General features: G+C 37.4%; 1 protein-coding gene across 1 annotated transcript in view; it reads right to left on the bottom strand.

Annotated features, from left to right (window-relative positions):
* The window catches only part of LOC110959452 (helicase ARIP4-like), a 118,260-nt gene that overhangs the window by 69,568 nt on the left and 23,184 nt on the right, over positions 1-25,508 (bottom strand). The window contains 1 exon segment of the mRNA XM_051949919.1: positions 10,331-10,458. Within this exon segment, the coding sequence (XP_051805879.1) occupies positions 10,331-10,427 (97 nt within the window). The 5' untranslated portion in view covers positions 10,428-10,458.

Here is a 25,508-nt window from a genome sequence, read left to right as displayed (position 1 = left end):
TTTCACAGAATACCGATTTCAGGAGAGAGAAGATGGCGGTGGCTTCAGCCATCAACAGGAAAGCAGCAGAGATCGTGTTTGTGGCTCCCACTTTTCTTCAGATAAACTATTCAACAGTTTAGCATGTTTAGTATGTCCAACTTTGAGCTTATTTACCAAAAGATATTAATTTAGTGTCGCATCCTTCGCATGAAGCGATCTCTACACTTTCGGTTTGGTTCAGTGTTGTCATGTGTTACCGATCACTTTTTGGGCGATGAAAGTATACTAAAGTCGAATGAAGCATATTCAATAACATCTCCTTAAGCCAGCAGCCTCATATTTGTAACCATATTTGTTTCTGTATGCGTCTAGAAATCGTTTTTTAGAATTGTCGTATTTTCGATCACCAATGCTGTGCGTCTGTTACTGTTACATAGAAGCCATACTGCAGACAAAAAATACAGCAACTTCTTGACGTTTCTTTGACACCCTGTTAAAGATTAACAGAAGATATATTATTTTTAATTCATAATTATATATTTTTGGGTGGGTGAACTGCCCAGCGGTGTCAATCAAGTAAAAATAAATGTCGGTGAAGGAAATGTCCGGCCACAATGAAGGATCGTCAACCCACCCAGTCTTCAAATTGTAGGGATCTGGCGAGGTTTTACTGTTCCCCTGATATCTCAGCTTACTCACGTATCTTTGTCGGGCCTCAAGTGATAAGGATTGAGCATAATTGGACAATTTCACGGAAGGATAGTTGGCATTGTTATCATCAGCCATTGTTCCTCTGGTTCCTCTTGCCAACCAGCGCGGTAATCACATGACGTCACTGTTTGCAAACACTGGCGTCTCCCATTAGTTCAGTGTGCGCCAATGACGTCGGACCATCGGTCAAATCCGATTTGTGTACCAAAAGTCCGGTAAAACTTACTACATTACTGGTCTCATGTCCGGTGTAATTTTTTTCCTGTAACCCCGAAGTTCCACATAATGCGATCGCACCGCGCCGCGCAATGGAACGAAGCGCCGCCGTCTTGCTCCGAAAGTCAAAGCACACAGCAAGCGCAGCGCAGCGGCAATCTGTCCGGATGGGGAGGGCTGCTCCTCAGAGAGGCTCCCGTGTGAACAGCGATATCACGCGATTAAAACGCATGATATAAACAGAAAATAAATAAACCACACCTCATTTCGCTTCTACAAGGTCGCTCTGCTTGACCCAGCCACATTGCTCTGTGATTTATAGTACTTCTAGAATGGTTGAGTACATGATTTGTGTTTTGATCTCAAATGAGTGCTTTGCTTTATCCAATAGTTAATTTTGTATGGTTTATTCTATATAAAAACGGTAATTTCTCTTTGCCCATGGCGTCGTGTTGTATCTGGGACATAATTAATAAAGTAGTAAATTTGTATAACAATTATTAAAATTAAATTATACATCAACTTTTGGTACATTTGTGCATAAAATATTCGGTCCAGTAAAAACTGTTTCGGTCCAGTAAAAAATTACTGTTTACTGGTCCACGGTCCAGTAATAAATTGTGCCCATTCACGCAGACTGTTAGTTTATTCGGAATTAACATCGGAATAAACCAGGTAGTTATTCGGAATTAAGTTTGTTTGGAATTAACTTTTTAATTTGGAATTAATTGTTTAAAAGTAGATTTTAAAGCGGAATTAACTTTAATTCTGAATTAAAGAGGAATTAAAGGTCTCATGTAAACGTGGCAAGTGTAACCTTAAAAATGTCTAAAAGAAATAGGACAGTTTTAAATAATTTAAACATAAAAAAGCAAAAAAAAAAAAAAACCACACAGATTATTTAAAAGACAGTAAAGTGAACATGAATTTACATTTTTGTTATTTTCCTTGCAAAAATCTGTGCAAACAGTAGAATGATTGAGTAATTCTATGAAATATTGTAATTATGCTGTTATTTAAAATGTAACAAAATTCTAATTGTGTGCTTTAGATGTACTTTTATTGTCAATCAGTGAAAATTTTGCACATTTAAGTTTTTTAATTGTTTATTGGACCAAAGTGTTTAGCAAATGTGATCATTTTACGCTTTCAATTTACCGTTGTTACAAAATATACAGACTTATCAGTTTCACATAATATATGTTTTGTAATGAAAATAATCTGTACTTTTCCACCTGCCAAGGTGACCTCACAGCCCAGTTCTGTTGCCTTTAGCTGCTGCACCGGGTCGATTACACAAAGTGTTGCACAACTGTTGTGGTTTAAAAAAAAAAAAAAAAAATTTAAAAAGCCCAAGCAGGAAGCAGTAAGGTACGAGGACGTCAACCCCTTTTTGGTAGATGATTAATTCATCATCATCATAATCATCTCAGAAGTGCAGAACCTCCATTACAGAAATACGACTTCTATCCGGTGCTGAGCTGCTGTAATTAGGACGACATGTACAATCGGAGTGTGAAGAGTGCATGAGCGCGCGCGCGTGCGTGCGTGCGTGCGTGCGTGCGTGCGTGCGTGCGTGCGTGCGTGCGTGCGTGCGTGCGTGCGTCCGTGCGTGTGTGTGTGTGTGTGTGTATATACACACATGTGTTAAAGAGTTCTTCACGGGTCTCTGCTGCTTCGGCCCAAACATAACAAGCAATCTGTCACACTAAAGAGTTATTCAACACCGACTGGCAGCAACAAGGAGCAAAGAGGTCTCAAATCTTTCATGTCACAGGTTGGATTTGATTGATCTGTGAAGAACTACAGGATTAGAAATGCAAAAAGAAAACCCTTCTGCAGCCAAAAAAAACCACTCTCAAGCAGCGATAAAGCATTCTTCCTGCACATCCATCCATCCATTCTCTATACACCACTTTATCCTCACTCGGGTCGCGGGGGGGCTGGAGCCTATCTCAGCTGACTCAGGCGAAGGCAGGGGACACCCTGGACAGGTCACCAGTCTGTCGCAGGGCTACATTTACAGACAAACAATCACTCTCACATTCACACCTACGGGCGATTTTAGAGTTATCACTTAACCTCAGCATATTTTTGGAGTAACCGGAGAAAACCCTCACATGCACAGGGAGGACATACAAACTCCATGCAGAAAGATCCTGGGAAAGCCGGGACGTGAACCGGGGATCTTCTCGCTGCAAGTCGAACTTCCTGCACATATTAAACAAAATAGTCTCATAAAAAACAATGAAATATGCATTTATAGCCCCGCAATAACTGAATCCCATGGATGTAAATGTAATTTGCTGTTTTATTACCAACAGGTTGCATCTCGTTACTAAAACTACACAGGATAATACACAAAATCAGTGTATCGCCAAACTGTGCAGGTGTGAATGTTGGCAGGAGTATTGGTAAACAGATCAATAGGTACGTTACTATAAGCATTACATTGAACTAAAACAGATTTTTGTTCATATTGAGAAAATATATCTATAAAATATGTGAAAATATATCTATACATATATTTAAATTAATAATAATCTGCTGTAAAAGTGTAAATTATTTATCTTTAAACTACAAAATACATAATTTTCTAAAATATTATTTTGACACAGGGTAGATCATTTAGCAAAACAATATGCAGGCCAATAAAAAAAGTTTAAAAAAAGAAAAAAAAGCAAAGATATGAAAAAATAGAACAACAAATTATGGTAAAATAGTGTAAATTTTTTGTCAGTTTTATTATTTCAAAATTACACCTGTATAATACACCCAAATATTTTCAAACAAATATGCTGTAAAAGTGCAAATTAAGTAACTTTACTTTACAAGAATCCAAAATTATAAAGGATTATAGTATTTTAAAGGAGGTTAGAATATTTTAGTAAAACAATATACAGGCCACTAAAGTTGTTTTTATTTGTAAAAAAAAAAAAACATGAAATGGAAAAAAGGCACAAAAAAGGAAAAATAACTGAATATCTGGATGCAAGGATATGAGAAAAAAACAGAACAATAAAATAGAGTCTTCTTTTCCTTTCGGCTTTTCCCTTCAGGGGTCGCCACAGCGAATCAATTGCCTCCATCTAACCCTGTCTGCTGCATCCTCTTCTCTCACACCAACTACCTTCATGTCCTCTTTAACCACATCCATAAACCTCGTCTTTGGTTTTCCTCTAGGCCTCCTGCCTGGCAGTGGGAAACTCAGCATCCTTCTACCAATATATTCACTCTCTCTCCTCTGGACATGTCTGAACCATCTCAGTCTGGCCTCTCTGACTTTATCTCCAAAGCCTCTAACATGTGCTGTCCCTCTGATGTACTCATTCCTGATCCTATCCATCCTGGTCACTCCCAAAGAGAACCTCAGCATCTTCAGTTCTGCTACCTCCAGCTCTGCCTCTTGCCTTTTCCTCAGGGACACATACATTTGATTTGCATGTTTGATTTGGCCAAAGTTTTACGTCGGATGCCCTTTATGACACAACCCTCTGTATTTATCCGGGCTTGGGACCGGCACAATGTCGCCTTGCGGCTACATTAGAACAATAAAATAGAGTAAAATAGTGTAAAATTCAAACAACTATATAGCCAGTAAGACATTATTTCAATTATAAAAAACATAAAATTATCCCATATGGAAGATTTTTAAGAGAGTAAAGTGAATGATAATTTGAAGTTTCATTTTTTTTTCATATTAGAATTTTCTTATAGAAATCTGTACATTGATGGGAATATATTGTAGATTAATCAAAATTCTATGAAAAAGCCCAATCATGCCATTATTTCAAAGAAACAACACTCAAATTGTGTACTTTAAATGCACTTTTGTTGTATTTAATTGATTATATTAGATTTAAGGAATGTTTACCAGGTGCAAAAATGTGCAAATCTGCTTAAATTCTGAGAGAATTATGAGAGAACACATCTGACGAAAAATCTGTAAAACTAGAGTTGAACAGGGTGAATTATGTATGGTCATTTAATGTAATTTTATGAGAACTGACATTTTTCTGCTTTTTTTAAACATTCATCTGAATTTAAAAACTATTTTTTAAAATTATTTTTCCTATAGAAATCTCCACACTGATGGGAATATATTGTAGATTAATTCAATAATTCTATGACAAATATAATTATGATGTTATTTAAAAGACAGTTACACTCAATTGTGTGCTTAAATTCAGCTGTGAAATTACAGGAGAAAATACACAAGGAGACATGTGTAAAATTAAAAGTTTTTAGTGGTGAATTATGCATGGTAATTTACTGTAATTTTAAAGAAACTGACATTTTACTGTTTTTAAAAAGGTGTACAGGCCTCTGAATCAAGGAAATCTCCCATAAAACCCTTCGATAATATGAAAGCAGGAAAGAAAAACGGTAAAGATGGGAAGAAAAGGCAAAGAGGAAACCCACAGATGCAGTGTTTGTGTATAAACAGGGTTGGTGGGTGTGTTATTATGGGCTTGTGTAGATTCTCACTGTGGCAGGTTGGTAAACCAAAAAAAAAAAAAAAAAACAGACGAGGAACCACACGCTGACACAACAATACATTTGTAAAGATCCTGATTTACATAAATAATTTTCCAACCTTAATCGAACACCAAGTCCTCACTAAAGCCCTCTCTTTGTAAAAATGTCCTTAACCTTAAAGCTGCTGTCCGGAGTTTGAATCGCAGCATCTCCCAAAACACTGTTGGTCCCTCCCTCCCTCTGATTTCGCCCCTTTATTTGTGCACGCGTGCAGTACCTGAGAGGGGTGCCCGGAGTGCTGCAGCATCTCGCCTGTTTTGCTGTTTTCCCCTCTTCTACATTTAGTACATTTAGTAAATAATAAAGGAATTACGTTAGAATTCTGTATTGAGTCTAACTTGTCCTAATACCAAAATAACATGAATCTGCTAGGACGAACTAGTAAAGTTTCAATATGTGATTACACTCGTGTATCCCTCTCGATGACGTTGTTTATCAAACTTAGTGCATTTACGCGTGTATATGTGTTACATTGTTTATTTATTTCTATCTAGAGTTCAGAATTGCATGACTCCTCTGATGAAGAGTATGTCCCAGACGCCCCAACATCTTCCTCCAGAGGTCGGGCATCTAAACGAAGCCGTCAGGCGGGCTATGGAGGCCGTGGTCGGGGAGCGACATGAGCACCCCGAGCCAAAAACGTCCTGCAGTCTCTTGGCCTGACAAGTGGGGATTGGTAACTTTTCTGGAAGTTGCTGATCCCTGATGCTCTCTCCTCCACAAGCAAAACAAATGTGCGCGCGGTTGCGTAGTGCGTAGCTCGCCCACCTCTGCATGGGCTTGCTTGCGGTGCGCGTAACCGTTGATTGACAGCATGACAAAGCTGAAGCTCGAACTTGATTGGTCGGCAGCAACCGGCGCTTTTTGGAATAACATGGGGGTCTATGAGAGGAAGGCGGAACTCTGGAATAAATTTTCATATCGCGTCATACTAACATTATATTATAGTATCGAACTAGACTAACACATTTAAGCTTTGTTAAACAATGATAAATAAATTGAAAACAAACGGAAACTCCGGACAGCAGCTTTAATGTCAAAAGCCCCCCTAAAAAGCCCCGGTCGTACACAAAAACACACTCAAGTGGCAAGAGAAAGAAGAAACAAGCTTAAAATTCAAGGACAGTCACTTGAATACTTCAGAGCTCCATGTGTTTCCACCAGAAATCGATATAAAAAGTGCTCGGGTGTGTTCAGTTTATGAAACAACAACTTTCTAAATGTGCTGCAAGTTCTAAAAAAAAAAAAACTACTAAAAAGCAGCATTCTTCTTTTTCTCCAGGAGGTCAAAGTCATCCAAAGACTGACGACATTTAAGTTCTGCAACCAAAGTTTAAATCTTTACCTCCCACGCACAAAAACACACTGCCGGAGACACACACACATAAACACACAGGACTGTGCGTTTAATAGGACTAATAGATGATTCATTGGGTTATGTAACACCCGCTGGCAGCAGAAGAAGAAGAGGAGAGGAGGAGATGTTTGGTTTGTTTCCTGAGGGACTCAAGGATGCCAGTAGAGCTGCTCTGGTCACACATGTTGTTGCTCCGGTTTGTTCTCACACCAGTGTTTCTTTTATTTTTAAGTTAAAAAAAAACTATATTTTAAAAGTCAGGCAGATGAGGAAGTAGTACCTTGCTGCTCAGGTGTGAACATCTGCTTGTTCATCCAGAAATTTCCAGGTTTTAGGTTGTTTGTTCAGCAGCTTAAAGTGAAGAAATAATCTGATACTTTAATGTGTTTAAGAGAAAGAATGAAAGCTGGAATAAGGCAAACTTTTTAGTCAGATTAATGCGCCAAGTCTGTCAGATGATCAACCCCACCACCCATCTTCGTAGAAAGGTGTCATTTTGAACTGATTTTAAACTACTTTTTATACTTAGCTGAGGAAGAAACCCAATAATCCTGGGTCCACCTCCTATATCCTTTTATTTACTCCACCAAGGAATGCCACAGAGTTATGTGACGATCGGCGTACGTTTGTCTGTTAGCAACATTACTCAAAAACGGACTAATGGATTTGGATGAAATTTTCAGGTAATGCCAGAAATGACACAAAGACCTCGGCGGTGTCCGAAATCGCATACTAACGTACTACATACTACATTCTCAATGAGTATATACTGTATACTACGTACTATAAGTATGATTAGAATGCCGACCGTTCACACTGTAGTATACTACTACGTTTCCCATAATGCATTTCAAACCTCCGACGACAAAAACCGGAAGTACAGCTATCAAATATCTCGGCTGAATGCCAGCTTCAGGTCGATTTTACGCTAACAAACAGTCGCATAATTAATGTGGCAATTTCAAGCCGGCACTCCTCATGCAGTTATTAGCCAGATTATGCGAATCGTTTCAGTTGTAGCTGCAGGCTACTCGAGGTAGCTGCTACTTGTTCTGTATACAAAGCGAGCTGCTGCAACTAGCTGCTAGCATTCAGTAGCACGTTGTGAGGCGTCTGACAAATTTAAAACGTTGGTCAGAAAACGCCTATTTCTCAAATCTGTGGGGTGATTAGGATGACTACTTAACCACATAAAATAAAATAAAAATCGCCGCGGTCCGGCCACAGATCCCGCGGAGGTTTGCATTTTGGTGGATAGCTCGCAAAGCATTATGGGGCGGTTGAGTATGACTAGTGTGGTCACCGCGCATACTTAAAAATTTTCCGGATATAGTATACATCCGGGTATTTCTCGCGTACTCAATCTATTCATACTATCCAGTGTGAACGCACTACATACTTATTTTGACGTCACATTTAGTATGAGTAGTACATTAGTATGCGATTTCGGACACAGCCCTAGTGATTAGATTTCGGCAGTGATGTAGCTTTATTTTCTGTATCCACGGAGTTGTTTAAGATTTCTGTATCATTGCAAGATAGCGGCACGGCGTCACTGTAACTATGACTACAATTGACTATATGATTGCGATCCTACTACAAATCGACCGCTGTGGACTTATTGGGCTTTGCCGTCGGAAATGATACAAGGAACAATTGATTAAACTGTGGGAGTGTTTCCGAGTTCCATCAATTACCGCCGTCCGCTACATATTTAGGTGACATGATTCGGTATCCGTACATAATGTACACATGCATAACACACACCTGTGCTCAGCACAAAGTCATTTTGTTTGTGGGTACATCTATATTCAATGGCCGGCCACATTCTACGTTTCTGTGATTTCTGCCACATTTTTTTCCCAAGATTTCAGTCGTCGGAAAAGATACGACTAAGCAGCCTTGGCAGAGTAATGCGCTCTCTGAGTGCTTTTCATATATATATATATATATATATATATAATTTCAGCAAGTGCAAAAATTAGCATTGCACGCCTGACATCTGTGTTTCTTGTTCTGCTGGAACTAAACCATCGTCTTTTTCAAGTAAGATTACACAGTAAATACAAGACCTGAACACAAAACTATTTAAAACCTGGATATTAATGTACAAAATTATTTAAAAACCCGGATATTACATCACAGTACTACTGAAAACCTGGATCTAAACAAAAAAATATTTTAAATCCAGATTTTAAAGCAGAAAACTATTAAATATTTGGATTTTGATACGCAAAACTTTTGCAAACCCAGAAGTTAACACAAAATTGTTAATGTGCAAAAGTGTCCAAAACCTGGATATTTAAACATAAAGCTAAAAATCTAAACACTAAGACATAGAACTTATTAATATCTGGATATTAATGCACAAATTTGTGAATCATTATGTACCAAAGTGTCCATAATCTGGATATTATTGTACAAAACTATGATAAACCTGGATACTACCACACAAAACTGCACAAAATCTTGATATTAATGGAGAAAACTAATGAAAATGTAGATATTAAGACACAAAATTGTAAACAAAACCTTGATATTAATGCCCAAAACTGTTGAAGAATTTGATATCAACATACAAAACTGTTAAAACCTGGATATTAACACAAAAAAATATTAAAACTTGGATATTAATGCACAAAAGGATTAAAAATCTTGATATTAATGCATAAAAGTGATAAAAAATTCTGATATTAAAACACAAACATGTCAAAAACCTGAATACTAATGCACAGAACTGCTCAGCATTGTGCATCTTACATCTATGTTTCACCTTTTTGTGTTTTCTGCTGCAACTAAACCGCTGGAGAAAATACAAGAAAACATGGTACGTTTAATGACAAAATCATATTTTAGATTTCACACTGGGGCCAAACAGGCGTTTAGGTTGAAAAAATTGGAAATGTAAAGTTGATTTCCCTTTGAAATGAAGACATGCACATTTGAGAGGAATCAAATGATTTAAGTGCATCTAACTTAACCCAGCTGCATTCATTTTACTTAGTAACTTAATTTAGATAAACTTGACTCAACGACATGCTACAAATTGAAGCAAGTTCATCCAACAATTCTCTTTTTTTTTAGTGCAGATGCCTCCTTAATTTCTACTTTTTATGTATTTTCTGTCACCATTAAAACCAACCTAGCTCTCCGATCAACCACAACATTGAAAACACTGACAGAAACGCTTATTATCTCATAATAATCTTCATGTTTTGCTGGGAAACCACGCATCCTGGTCTTCACAAATTCATGCTGCTTTGACATGTAACAACAATCTCAACATTTTTGCAGATCAAACACACCAGTCACCTCTTAAAGTCAGACAATGCATCCAACCACACCAGAACTACTGCTCAGGAACAGATCAAGGACAAAAAGCCGACCTTCAAACTCCTCAGATCCAAATCCAATCAATGATGCAATGTCTAATAGATCAGCAACCTGCAACCCAGCGAACGCAAGTCCTGCTGCTGAAAACCAGAGGATAAACCCTGCTGATCTACACCCAACATCCTGACTCACCAGGAAGCCCCTCATCTTCATCTTCATCATCTCCATCACTGATGTAGCAGAAGTCTCCATCCCTCCCGTTCAGTCGTTCCTCTTCACCATCAGACATCCTGACCTGGAAGCTGCTGCTACCTCATCATCTGAAAACAACAGTAGAGGTACGGATGAACACATGGAAAGTAATAGATGAAATAAATCAATAAATTAACTGCTGCCACACAAGTTCTGTTCAAAAAAACAAAACACAAAAAAATCTGCGAAAAAAAAAAACGTGAAAATCTGACAGGTGAAACATTAAAAACCACTGTGAAAACTGTTAAAACAACAAAAATCTGTTCTACTGTTGATTTCCTACGATCATCTAAGAGCTTGTGGGCTGCACAGTGGCGTAGTGGTTAGCATTTTCGCCTTGCAGCAAGAAGATCTCTGGTTTGCGTTCCGGCTTTCCTGCGATCTTTCTGCATGGAGTTTGCATGTTCTCCCTGTGCATGCGTGGGTTTTCTCCGGGTACTCCAGCTTCCTCCCACAGTCCAAAAATATGCTGAGGTTAATTGGTTACTCTAAATTGCCAGTAGGTGTGAATGTGAGTGTGATTGTTTGTCTGTATATGTAGCCCTGTGACAGACTGGTGACCTGTCCAGGGTGTCCCCTGCCTTCACCCGAGTCAGCTGGGATAGGCTCCAGCACCCCCCACGACCCTAGTGAGGATAAAGCGGTGTATAGAGGATGGATGAATGGATCTAAGAGCTTGTTCCGACCACATTTGTTCTTTGAAGCTGATGGTTCACCACTATTCTTCAGGTTATAATAATGCATTGGATGGTTCTTAACTTGATTTTAGTAGTTTCAGAAATCTTCTTAGTTATTTTCTTTGTTTGATGCAGACCCATAATTTGACTCTTCTGAAACAGATTAACATCCTTCTCATGACCACAGGATGTCTTCTGACACAATTGTTTAGGACACAAGAAGTTCCTCACTGCATCAGCTAGGGTTAAATAAGTTATTGCAGCTGCAACATATTCATCACTGCAGCAATTTTCCAACAGAAGGCTCTTACCTCTTTGCTTAGTTAAATCCAAGTGGCAATTCTTTTTGGACAGGGAATATATTTTATATCTTTAATATTAACATATTTTATATCTTCTTTCAAATGACATCACATACTGTGCTGTTATTAATTGCAATTCAACAAAACAGGGAAAATTTGTAAAATGACTATTAAAAAAAACATTTCCCATTCTTCAGTCTTAATATACTCTTTCTTAAATAAAGCAAAATATTAGTAAAACAAATCTCTTTGCTGAAATAAAAAAGTTGGGTTGTTTTATAGTCACAAATTTGCAAATGTTATGATTGTAATGAACTTTTTTCCCCCTCAGATTTTACTAGATATTATCTGTAATTTAACACAACAGTGAAAATCTGTAAAATAACGGTAAATGTTTTTTTTAAAAAGTTTTTAAAAATGTTATTTTTTTGAAAAAGTGTACATCTAAACTATCAAAGCTCAAGGCTGATTTCTGAAGAGAGCGCGGCAAAATACAAGTTATTTTGAAGTGGTCATGCACTTGTCTGCAGGAAAATTTGTAATGTGCAATTTTAGGTTAATTTCAAAAACAAAACTGAGTAATTGATTCTATACATCCATAGGATCTGTGTGTTCTCTTGCAGAATAAACGCAATTCATCATTTCATCATATTGCTGCAGTGTAGGTGCAAAGTTTACTTGCAGGATTTTGAATTTTCTCAAAAAAAAAAGAAGAAGAAAAATCAGGTCAGGTCAGGAGTATTTTAAAGGCCTTTTGTAAGAGAGACATAATAAAGGGTTACAACCAGCGGATCCAAGACGAAGCAGCAGCACCAAGGGACAAAACAAAATGTGCAGGAGAGAATCGCACAAAGAGCGAGAGGTGAAGAGCTCTCAGGAGTTGGCAGGATGCTTTTAAAGCTCCATCTCTCAGCGGGAGGAAAATTACAGTCACATTACTGAGAGGCTTTTCTCTGAGGCAGAACAAAACAATCATAAACTGAAACCACAGAGCAGACGTGCCATTTATTATCAGGTGTGGTTTGGTAAAAGCAAAGTTTGGCTCCTTTTCTTGTTTGACACACAATAAGAGTAATAATTGTTATGTAAAGGGTCATTATTACAGATATACACTATGGGTCAAAAGTTTTAGAACACCCCAATTCTTCCAGTTTTTTATTGAAATTCAAGTGTTGCAAGTTCAATGAATAGCCTGAAATGGTACAAAAGTAAGTGGTGAACAGCCAGAAGTTTAAATAAAAAAAGGTAAGGTTACCCAAAACTGAAAAATAATGTACATTTCAGAATTATACAAAAAGGCCTTTTTTCAGGGAACAAGAAATGGGTTCAACTTAAAGCTGTTCTGTAGCAATGGAGGTTGATCAAGCCTTGAAAGTTGATGCTACCAAATCCTACAGGTGTCCCAACCTTTCAGGGATCAGATGGCCATAAACCATTTTGACTTAAGTCGAAACTCAAATGCTGTGACATATGTGGCGTACAACCAGCGAATGTAGACAAAGCTGTCTTTCTCGTATAGCGCCACGTGCTGACATATTCATCCACGCAACTGGCCAACTAGTTCATGTGCAAAATTTGTTTTAACGTCGCAAACACCGTATGTCAGAGTGGAACAGGACTTCAATAAATTTATGGGCGATTGTGACGCAACCACGAAACACCATAGGTCAAGGACGTCTTAACCCGAGGACCTGGGAGTGTGTTGCTATAAAAATACAGAGGTAAAAGCAATTACCAATAGAAGACAGACAGACTATCACAACACGTTAAAAATGTAGTTTTTTTCTACAGAAGTTGCAAAGAAAGTCATGGTGTCAATGAGCACAGTGTTCTTCACCATCAAAAGGCACTCAGAAACCGGGGATAAACTCTGACAGGAAGCGGTCTGGAAGATCCAAAGTCACAACAGAATCAGAAGACAAGTTTCTAAGGGTCAACAGCTTGGTGATAGGTGGCTCACGGGACAATAGCTTCAAGTACAGCTTAATAGTGGCTGTAGTAAGAAGTCTGAGTTTCAACCGTGAAGAGAAGACTTGGAGTTGCAGGTTTGACAGGTCGAGCTGCAGCAAGAAAGCCATTGCCAAGACATCAGAATGAGAAAAAGAGGCTAGTCTGGATCATGAAACGCCGTCAATGGACTACTGAAGACTGGAAGAAGGTATTACAGACTGATAAATCACAATTTAAAATCTTTGGTTAGTTACGCAGGATTTTTGTACGCCATCAAGTAGATGAAAGGATGGTTCCTCAGTGTGTGATACCAACTGTCAAACATGGAAGAGGAAGCGTGAAGTTTTGGGGCTGTTTTATTAGATCCAGGGTCAGTGACTTGTACAGAGTCAGAGGTACCCTGAATGTACCTTGCAGTACCTTCTGGTACGCACCTAGTTGGTCAAGGGTTCATCCGACAGCAAGGTAGTGACCCAAAACATAAATCCAAGGTCTGCCAGAACAGTTGGTAAGCTTGAAAACATGGAGTAGCCAGCACAGTCTCCGGATTTAAACTTCATGGAGCTGGTTTGGGATGAACTGGACAGGAAAGTGAAAGCAAAGCAACTTACAAGTGCCACACATTTATGGGAACTTCTGCAACAAATTTGGGAAATATTTTCTGAAGAATATTTGACTTCCATTGTGGAAAGAATGCCACGAGTGTGTTAAGCTGTTTGATCTGCTAAAGGTGGCTACTTTTATAAGTTAAAGGTTTAGAATGCATTTTAGTTTCCAATTCGATTTTTTTTTTTTACTTCATTTGTTTGTTTTTCTATGCTTTCATTTCAGAGTACAATGAGACATCAACATGCATAACTTCCAATAAAAAACTGGAAAAATTGTGGTGTTCTAAAACCTTTGACCTGTGGTGTATATAAGCCTTGACACTACAGAAACTATAATAAAGTGTTAAATAAGGTTTCCTATCAAATCACTTTACTTCCCTTGGGAATTCTAGCGAAACACTTCCTAGACATACATTTGCCACTGTAGACAGAAGTTATCACCTCTTAGCTAAACACAAAGGCTTTAAATAATATTCACTCATACTCAGTACATACACAGTAGATGTTTGCTCTTGATCACCTGCCAGCTTACCTTGTATAACCTTACACAGCACATTGCACAACAGGTAGCTGCAGCCAAGCCGACCTACTGGTCCGACAGGGCCATTTACAGGCCTCATAAATCCAGCCGAGCTAAACTTCACCGAAAACCAGCAACCAAGGACGCACTGAACTCGCTTTTTTCTTATTCTGACTCGTTTCCCCAGAACACAGAGGTTGCACAACCACAGACGATTTTCAGATTTTCCTGCATGAAAGTCTCTCAGACGTAGAATATTGCAGTGTTATTGGGAGGGCAGCAACATAATTATCACTACATCTGATTTTTCTGTGAAAATGTCCTCCCATTCAGGTCAATAACCATGTAAAAGGCTCTCTGATGTCCCACTGGCAATTACCGGCTGCAGCGTTTATCCTCTGCAAGATGGAATTATTGTTTCCGAGAACAGTTCATCTTTATGGTTAAAAACAGTCAGTATTTACTGTTAATAGAGAACAGGACATGACCTGTGGTTTCAGTCTCTTTGTACGAGCCAAACATCCTACACAACCCCCTCCAGAGGAATTTGTAGCGACAATACAGCCGTGGCATACTGTTTCCACCTACGCCACAGCACACACACCGGGGCACATGCTCTTTGAACAGGTGATACAGAATGTTTTCTTCAAAAACCACAACAGACGTCACAAACAAGCACTGCTGATGATCCAATTAGTCTACAAAAGCAGGAATTATCTGACAATGACTGATTCTTGAAAGGAAGTCAAATACTACTGAAACATTGACATGAACATAAAAAAATACATGAAATTTTACTCTGCGATGAAGTACCAACGAGTGTAATTAGCGTCATAGGCAAACCTGCATATTAATCCACAGGATCTAGATATTAACAGAAGAAAATATTAAAAACTTGGATATTACAACACAAAACTGGTGATGTTAATGTACAACAGTGTTCATAACCTGGATATTAACGCACAATGTGTCAGTAATCTGGATGTTACCACATAAAACTATCAAATACCTGGATAGTAATGCCCAAGACTGTTAGAAACCTGGAAATGAAAACACAAAACTGTTAAAAATCTTTTTATAAACAGACAAAACTGATAAAAATATAGATATGAATACACAAAACTGTAAAGAAACCCCCAGATATTAATGCCCCAAACTGTAACAAACCTCGATATTAACGTACACAATTGTTAAAAATCTTGATTTTAACGCGCAAAACTGTTAAGAACCTTGATATTAATGCACAAAACTGTTAATTTGATATTAATAGAGATATTAAGACAAAAAATAAACAATCAAAAAAACGGATATAAATGCAAAAAAACAATAAAACTTGGATATTAACATACAAACTGATGAAAACATAGATATTAACACATTAAACTTTTAAAATCTGGATATTAACGCAAGAAACTAGGAAAAACCTGGATATCAATGCACAAAAACGTTAAAAACTTTGATATTGACAACAAAACTGTTAAAACCTGGATATTTATGCTCAGCCTGCTGACAACTTTGGTCTTCACGCGTAGCAAAAATCTGCATATTCTCAAGGTTTTATCCACTAGCACGTTACCAACTTACAGAGTTGACGTATGAAGATTTAACATTAAAAACATATTTCTTCATCAGTTTCAGTGTTAACAAGCCAACTGGTATGCGTACTTAAAACCTCCTCATATGAGAAGTTGAGCAGATGTGTCGTGCAGACTGTAGACATTAAAATTGCAATTAATTTAACTGCAGCTAATAACTCAGGACTCTGTGAGAGACAGCTCACCTGTCTGACGTCAGGAAACATCATAATGTTGCATTTATGTGTGCATTGATTATTAATCAGTTACTCTTTTGCATTAGATCTCAGTTAAAGTACAAGCTTGTCTAATATTACAAATATTCACAAAGTACTATAAAAAACAAACCATTAAAAAAAAAGAGTAATTTTACACTCAAACGTTGAAAACAATGAATTACCATTTATAAAAATGCAGATTTTTGATGTGGTCCTTATTTCCAGATTTGTCTTGCTTTTTGTTTTGTTTTTATGCAATCACCATGTAACTCAAAACTTTTTTTGTGGTTTTGTAAGAAGTATCTGTTGAGATTGAATATGTAAAATAAGAATTGAAAAAATGTTTCATTTAATTCATTACTTAAAATAATTTCATTTTAAATAATGACAAATATTTGCAAATTATTACAAAAAAATACAATAAAAGAAGTGTAGTTTTACATTCAAATGTTAACAAAAATAAATTTAAAAATGACAGAATACTGTAACGTTTAATAACTGCAGAAACTGGGAAAGTAATGGCAAATATCTGTAAAATAATGATATTGATAGCTGAAATAAATACTGTAAAAGAATGTGATTGTGTGGTCACGCACAGGAAAAAAGACAAATTTCTATTTACGTATAATAATACAGATTTTGATGTACATTACAGTTTTACTGTTTTGCTTTTGTTTGTTGACAGCAGACTTTTTTTGCTCTCTTAGGCCCAATACTGGGGCTGAAATGTGGAAACTTCGCCCCTAAATCATATCACGCAACTAAGACTACGTCCCCTGTCAGTGCCAGTATCAGACACCAGAAACCATGACGTCGTTTTCAACTACAGACTAATAACACACTACAGTAAACTGAGCACAAGCACATACAGTTTTGGGATCAGTGACAGTCACGTAACTTTACATGCCAGAGATGTGGCAGCTGCTGCTTCTGGCTGAGAGGTCTTTAGGTCTTTACTGCTGCATAAAACCTTCCGTTTCAGTCCAATACTGCAACTCAAAAGTCAAACAGAGTTATCTCAGCTCTGACACGGAAAAACCTGCTGTCAGGAGGTCACACTGACACAAGTATTACCATGACAAAAGCAAGACTGACAGTAATTTCAGTGGATTATGAGCGATAAAAGTTCTCCGAGCACAAGTGAAATGAAAAAACAGGGCAGCCTCGAGGACATTCTGAAGAAAACATTCCCTGAAAGTAACCTGACTTCCACTTATAAATATATATCATCTACTTGCAAAAGAAATAGCTTCCAGGAAATTGTGAAGAAAACATTCTGTAAAAGTTGAATTCTACCTACACAAATGTGAAAGTAGGCCACATGAAACTGCAGCAGACATACTGTATAGTGTGCTATTAATGCTATGTTAGTGTTTTTACCTGCACTAATAACAATAAAAAAGAAAATCTTACGAGTCCAGCTAAAAACATATAATAAAAAAACCTTAACATTGAAAAATTGAAAGCAATTATATATATATATATATTTTATTTAGATACAGAGGAGCATTGTACTTTCATTGTCACACATTGGAAAAGAACCAATTACTAAAAAAAAAAACTAAACATATTTTTGACCCAGTTTTGGTTTGTAGTTTGAAGTTTAAGGTAATTTGACCAGTAATTTGACAGCAGTTACAGATGATTATGGACGCTTTTTATATTCTGAGGCCTTTATCTGTCAAATTAATTGAAAAAATATATCCTCTACTTGCAAAATAAACAGTTTCTGAAGAAAACCTTCCCCAAAAGTAACCTGACTTGACTTCTACTTGTACAAATGTGAAAGTGGGTCACATGAAACTCCAGCAGACATACTGTACAGTGTGTTATTAGCCTACATAGCTTGGAAGGCAAATCCCAGCCAGAAACCACTTGATTTGCTGCCATCAAACTTTATGTAACTTTATATACCAGAGGACAGCAGGCCAAACTATTCTGTTCATGTCAGGCCTCAGGGCTGTAAAATAGCTCTTATGTAACAGAGTATATGTTTTTGTGGCTCCAACTTGTGGGAATGACACTTTCTCGTATTTCTCATTACCTGACATAACCTTTTTAAACTATCAGGATGTGGAGAAAACAACACCTGTACAAATGTAATGCAATCCAGTGCAACAACCCTGTGAACACACTGGAATGTATTTTTTCCCCAAGACTATACAGATGTGTTCTTTAGCTTCTAAAAAATTCATTTTTTTTCTAAATAATATAGGACCACAATGGAAAAAGAAAGAGGAAAATCCAACCTTTAATTCAAGTGCATTTATTCAGTGTGTGTGTGTGTGTGTGGGGGGGGAAATCACACATTAAGAAATAATTCTTTCACATCAAATCATGTGTGCCACAATTATTAGCACCCTGATGTTAAGACTTTGTACAATCCCCCTTTTGCCAACAAAACAGCACCTAATCTTCTCCTATAATACATCTTTCTACAAATTTCACTGTGAAAGCATGCTTCTGCAATAAAAATGTAATTTATTTTAGGGCTTTCAACACATCCTAACCAGGGGTGCCGACAATTATGGAGGGCGCTGTATATTGATTCAACACTTTGAAGGATAGAATTATTAATAAAACTGAGATCATATGCCAGGCAAGTCAAACTTCTTGATATGTTTTAAGAAAGACGTTGTGATATACGACTTTGCTGTTGCACTCGATTGCATTATGGCACTCTGTGCAGGTGTCCAAAGTAAAAAAAAAAAAAGTTTATCTGTCAGCTCGGCACTGATCTGACGTTCTACCTGCACAGGCAAATCTCACAGCTTACACTCTGAACAAGACAGTTTCAGGTGAAATGTCTGACAACGTTCCTCACTGTCTTCTTTACTCTTTTAGATAAAACAAGAACATAAACACAAAATTCAATTAACCCTGAAGGAGATTCGTTTGCCAGATATTTCGTAAGAAGATAAAATTGTATAACCTGAGAAATGCAGCGTCTGGTACAAGACCGGTGAGATTTAAGTATGATACCTGCACAAAACTGTCAACACACTTTGATATCAGGGTGCAAAACTGTCAATAAACTGGATAAAAATGTACAAAAGTGTGCATAAACTGGATATTAGAATATAATAGAAGAATAGAATAGCTTTATTGTCATCATCAGGGCATGACAAAGATAAGTAGCTGCCTCTGGATTGCCTCTGCATTGAAACAAGCTAAATTAACAACAATAAATAATAAAATCAAATGTACATATAAAACAAAACTATACTGAGAATTCCAACATATGCAAAAAGGTAAGATATATACACAGTACAGTGAGGAGGTAATGAGATCAAGGAAAAACCAGTAAAATAGAATAACAATAACAATATTAACACACAAAAGTGTCAATAATCTGGATATTCATGCACAAAAGTGTCAAGAAACTTGATATCAACGTACAAAAGGGGTAAATAATCTGGATATTAACCAGGCGTAAACTAACCGTGACGTCACCCGTTGGTTTCAACGCCGAGAAAATGAAGCCCGGATTTTGCTACTTCCTGGTCGCCGTTTTGGATTTTTTGGAGCCAGTGACGTAAAAAGCGTCATCAAACAGGCTGGACCGGAGAGCAACTAGGGGCAGGATTGGCTGAAGACTCTCTTATCCCGCCCACATTTTACCGCAGACACTTCTGTTGTTGTCTATCAAGTATAGCCACGCCCCCTGGCTCCGCCAACTTTAACGATTTATTTAAAATTCAGTATTGATTTATTTTAAGATCGGCCACCTGATCTCTCATTTTGACCATGAAAACTAACGGGAAAAAAATCCTGAGCTGTAGAAAATCAGTCTATCAAATTTTATTTTTCCAAAAATGAATTGGGGTCTATGGAGAAAAAGCTTTTTGGAGCCAACCCGAGCGGACGGCATGATATTGCAAGTTTTTGACACTTCCGGGTTGGCTTCAATTCTGAAGCCAGATGCTACGTCCACTATATATACAGTCTATGATATTAACGCACAAAAGTGTCAATAATCTGGATATACATTCACAAAAATGTCAGTACCCTAAATAATAATGCCCAAAATTGTTAATAAAATGGATATAAATGTACAAAACTGTCAAACATGACATAAAGGCACAAAACTGTCAAACTGGATATTCATGTACATAAGTGTCAATATTTTGAATATTAGTGCAGAAAAGTGTTAATAACCTGGATATTAATGCACAAAAGGGTCAACCTGAAAATTAATGCACAAAACTGTCAATCTAAATATGCATGCATACAATTGTCAAGAAAATGAATATAAATGCACAGCCTTGTTGCATTGCTGTGATGTATTTGGTTTTCACACTCAGCCACAATTAGCATCACAGACAAACCTACACATTAACCTACCCTGAAAACAAAGACGAGCAAAATACAAGCATGCTACATTCGTGAAATTAAAAATAGGCCAACTAAAATAAGTTTAGCACAGAAAACTAGCACTGGCAGTGACTCTGAGATAGTAAAGTTATCACGATATTGAACTATTGAACTTGAAATCAGAATATGGCATCTGAACAATGAAATATTACGCGTGCAGCAAAATACTGCAAATGAAATGTAAATGCACAGAGAATTAAATATTATGCCTGAAAGTGGAAAAACTGCACCTGAAAAATGAAACTGAACATTATGTAGACACATTGCACATGAAAATCAGAAACACTTATAATATTGATCCCTGAGGGGGAAAAGTAGAAAAAAGAGCAGAAGTGACCCCAACAGGCTAAATGGACGGTGACGCTCGTATTCTCTGAAAATACAAAGCCATAGATTAATTGCTAAAGGTGTGTGTGCCTGTTGATGTGATTTTGGCAAATTATCCATAATTTGTGCTGTGAAATCACAACTGACATTGCTCCAAAATTAGTTTTCCCCACACAAAAACTCCACAAAATCCTGCAAAAACCGTGACAGAATTTGATCTATATCTATTAGGTCGAATGTGATTTTTGTAAATCTCAAGGAGCCAAATCAGTAATGTTTTCAGGCCATTTATGAGTCCTGTGAGCCAGCAGGAAGAATAGAGCAGCTTTGACTGAAGTGACTGAGATATGAAACATTTTTTCTTAATAAGGCCAGGAAAAAACTGTGGCAACTGTTTTATTAAAATATACTTAACGCTAGTGATTTTTACTAAATGTTGCCAAATCACCCCAAAGTGACATCCAACTTCAGTGCAATTTAAATATATTTTTTAATGTTTGTTTCTAATCTGTTCTGAAAGACTAATAGAAGAACACATGAAATTGGAATATTGCATTGGGAATATGAAATATTGCACATTATATTGCTACACTGTGCATGAACATATATTTTTTTTAAACTCTAAGCCTATAGTGCAAAAAACTTGGTGGCTGGTGTTTGATTTTCTGTTGCATTTCAGAGATATAGGGTTGTTACTGAGGTTGTATTTTTGATGCTAATGTGATTTTGACAAATTATCCACAATTTTTGTTGCAAAATCACCAGACCAAAAAGAACCATAGAAAACCCTCACAAAATACACAATATGCCACAAAACCTGTGAAAAATACTGATGTATTGGGGTCCAATATGATTTTAAAAATCTGAAAGAGTCAAATATGTAATATTTTCATGCCATTTATAAGTCCTGCGTGTTATCAATACGTCAGCCAGCCTGACTAGAGAAAAAGCAGTTTTCACTGGCATTTATGTGACACTGCTGTACAATATTTTGTGTTGTTTTCTTAAAACATCCGGAACAGTATTTTGGCAACTGTTTTATTAAAACATACCTTCTGCTACTGCTATTGCCAAAAGTTTCCCAAGAATTACCCAAATAACTCGAGAAAGAAAATTTAAACTTTTGTGCAATAGACATTTTTGTGCCCAAAACTTTCCACTGTATTGTTATTTTGTAGTCGGTGCTGCAACATTAATAGAAGGACAATGAAGTCTTTTGAATTCATCAGGAACAGAAAGCGTTTCCTTTATGCTAAAGCCACAACCGTGAACTTAAAAATACATTCAAACTGTTTTAACTCTCTGAAGTACATTTGCACACAGAGCCTAAAAGAAAAAACCATTTGTGTTCCACCCCTGCACAGTCCTACCTTACATAACCTCACACAGCGGGCCAAGGAGGGGCTCCAAGGACGTCTGATTCAGCCGACCTCGCTTTGTGTAGAGCAGCATTATTTTTGGCAATTTGAATTCAGTGAATAAGGAAACGGCGATTAGGGCAATATTTTTTTTTAAACCACCGAGGGAGGAGTAAAAAAAAATGAGAGCAATGGAGGATGATGGGGGAGGGGAGTTCGTCTGTCTGCTGGATGTCCTGAAAACACCCACCCCACTGACCACAGGGGGAGGGCAAGAGATAACCTACATATCTGTAGTAAAGAAACTAGGACGATACTGAAGCCTGAACCAGCGTGAGGTCACCACATGGATCTGGAATCTCCTCCCACTAACTGATGATGGAGGCAATAGAAACAGATCCAGCTGATGGGAAAAGATGCTGATGGTCTGTAAAAACTATTTCTGATTCAAAAGCCTGAATACAACATCTACAGCTTTGCAGTCTTTTGCAAAATTTACATTTTTGTACATTTAGTGCAATTTCTTGTGCATTGACTCCTAGCTATAGCTATATAACATTTTATACTTGTTTTTTGCTGCAAAAAGAGTTGTTTGCATTCGGGTAATTTGACATTAAATCACCATCATCTTTCTGCTCAACCATCTCTGATTTGCTTGAAACTTTGTCTTATTATAAACTACGGAAATTAAGTTTTACCTTAAACAGTCTCTGATTATGGGTGAGCTGGAATAAGGAAAAAGTGAAACTGTCATAAAAAGTCCTAATTTTAAACACAAATCAACAAGACAATGGATAATGCTGAAGTCAACTGGTGATGTTTTCTGAACCACATTTAGCTGCATGTCACGATAATACACAACAAAACAAAGAACAATTCTTCGTGTGAAATATGTAGTCAAAATATTGGAGAAAACAAGTTGTCCACTCTTCTAAATCAATGACATTATGAGAAGTAACAGTGAAAAGTTCAAGCTTTTATCTTGAAAAGTTCCTCAGATATTGTTGCTGAAAAACTGGATCAAATTTCAATGCGTGAAAAAACTTGTTAAAAGTAGGGCAACAGGCAATTTTTAAAATGATTTTTCAGTTCATATTAGATATATCAATTTAATATTTCACAAGTATCTTTATACATATTTGTAGTTCATTCCTAGTTTTAAAAAAAAGCTGAATATTTCTATAAATTTCGTGCTTTGAGTTGAAATTACCCTCACTACCAAGTGCCGTGGCAGAGCTCTGACTGTTAAAGGTGACGGACTGTATTTGGGGAACACACATCAATTCATTTTTATAGTTTCTTAACATTACAGTGTTCTAATGTATTTTCTACCAACAGTGCTGCCATTTTAAACGTTTTGTTTGGGATTCCTGGCGGCGGCTGGTGTGGCGGCGGCTGGTGTGGCGGCGGCTGTGGCGGAGACGGCCCAAATATTCGGATCCGTTCGTCTGGTCTCCCGAGTGGAAATTTTGCCTTCGTTTTGTCTTCAGTTAAACTAAAGAATTCCCAAACAGCGGAGGTCTTCAGCACGAGTTTATGCAACGAAGTGAAGCGTGACGTCAGAGTCGGCAGCCACCCGGCCATTCGGGTGGTGTTTACAAACACGAATGGAGGAGCCGAGATGAGCCGAAGAACACGGCGGGATGAGCCGAAATGGGCCGAAGGCGCAGGGAAGAGACGGGCTCCGAATATTTTCGTCTGGGGGGAGGAGGGGGTGATCACATAGACAAATGTGTATATGTTATAGACATATGTGTATGTGATCACACGACGAGATGAACCGATAACGCCCGGTAACGTCCGACCGGGGGGGTGAGGGGATGGGGGGTGGGTGCGCATATTTGGATACAAAAATTAATATCCGGATACCGCTGTAGCGAACGAATATTCGGATCCAGCTCTAAGCCCCCTTATATGATGACAATAAAGCTATTCTTTTCTATGCTTATAATAAACTATCTTCACAATATAGATTCTGGGGATGAGAAACTTTAATTTGCTGAAAAGTGCCAAAATAGTAGGGCTAAAACGATTTCTTGAGTTATTCGAGGCAAAATTCTCTGAATCGAGACTTTGTTTAATCCACTACATACTAGACCCCAGCTCACTAACTGGTGGACTGTGGTCTGAGTCCGGATCCAGACTTCATCCTATACGGATCCGTACCTATAATCAGGAAATCATAAGGGGTTTATAAATTTGACAGGACGCTTCTATTTTAACCAGTACAGCTTTCCTCGTGTTTCTGGAGGCTGAACTACGAAAGCAGTTTGTCAGACTTTCTGTGTGTGAGTTGGCTCGACAAAAACTAAAACCCCAGTCAGAGTTAACAGGTATGAAGGTGGTTTTCAATTTTCTTTAAGTCAGACTTCCTGCTTCAAATTTGTCACGGAAACAGGAACATTTAACGCATCATTTGACTCGTTTTCTGCCCAAAATGAACCGATCCCCAACAGGTTGTTTTAATGAAGAAAAATGAGGAATATATTTTTAAAAATTAAGGTCAAAAGTGCTCCTACTACAAATGATGCAAGACAGGAATGCTGGTAGTAAACTGTTAAACGTCTGTTAATGTATTTATTTTACAGATAAATGCAGCTGATCATTTCTAACAGCTGCACAATAAAACTATCAAACTTCATCTATTCAAACATTATATTGTATTGAAGTGCATGTAGGTCTGACACTGTCTCATAATGAAGGAAATCACTTTAATCTGCAGCTAAATCAAAGTGAAACTAATGCTACTGATTAAATATTCTCTGTAATAAATACTAATGACCTGATCAGGTTTTTTTAGCTGCAGTAGCAGCAGTGTAAACGGACCAAACATTAAAACATATTTATGAAATTTCTGCATTGCCAACTAAATACACGTGGGGTTTCCACGGCTTTGAGTTTTAGTTGAAGACCCCTATAATATACTATATATGTACAGCACACCTGCACTATACTATATATGTACTATACCGTACAATACTCCTGTACTATACTATATATGTACAATAAGCCTGTACCATACTATATATGTACAATACACTCAGATATCCACCCATGTTCCACCAGGACAGTTTTCTGTTGCACAAAGCACACACTTCCACTTTTGATGCTGTAATGTGCATGCCAAGCGCAGAATCAGATTACTCAATTGCAAGAATAATTGATAGAATACTCAATTACTACAATAATTGAGAACTGCAGCTCTACAAA

Source organism: Acanthochromis polyacanthus, chromosome 6 (genome assembly GCF_021347895.1).
Source record: "Acanthochromis polyacanthus isolate Apoly-LR-REF ecotype Palm Island chromosome 6, KAUST_Apoly_ChrSc, whole genome shotgun sequence".
Lineage (NCBI taxonomy): Eukaryota > Metazoa > Chordata > Actinopteri > Pomacentridae > Acanthochromis > Acanthochromis polyacanthus.
The sequence above is the reverse complement of the archived record's forward strand: the minus strand, read 5'-3'. Positions and strand labels throughout refer to the sequence as shown.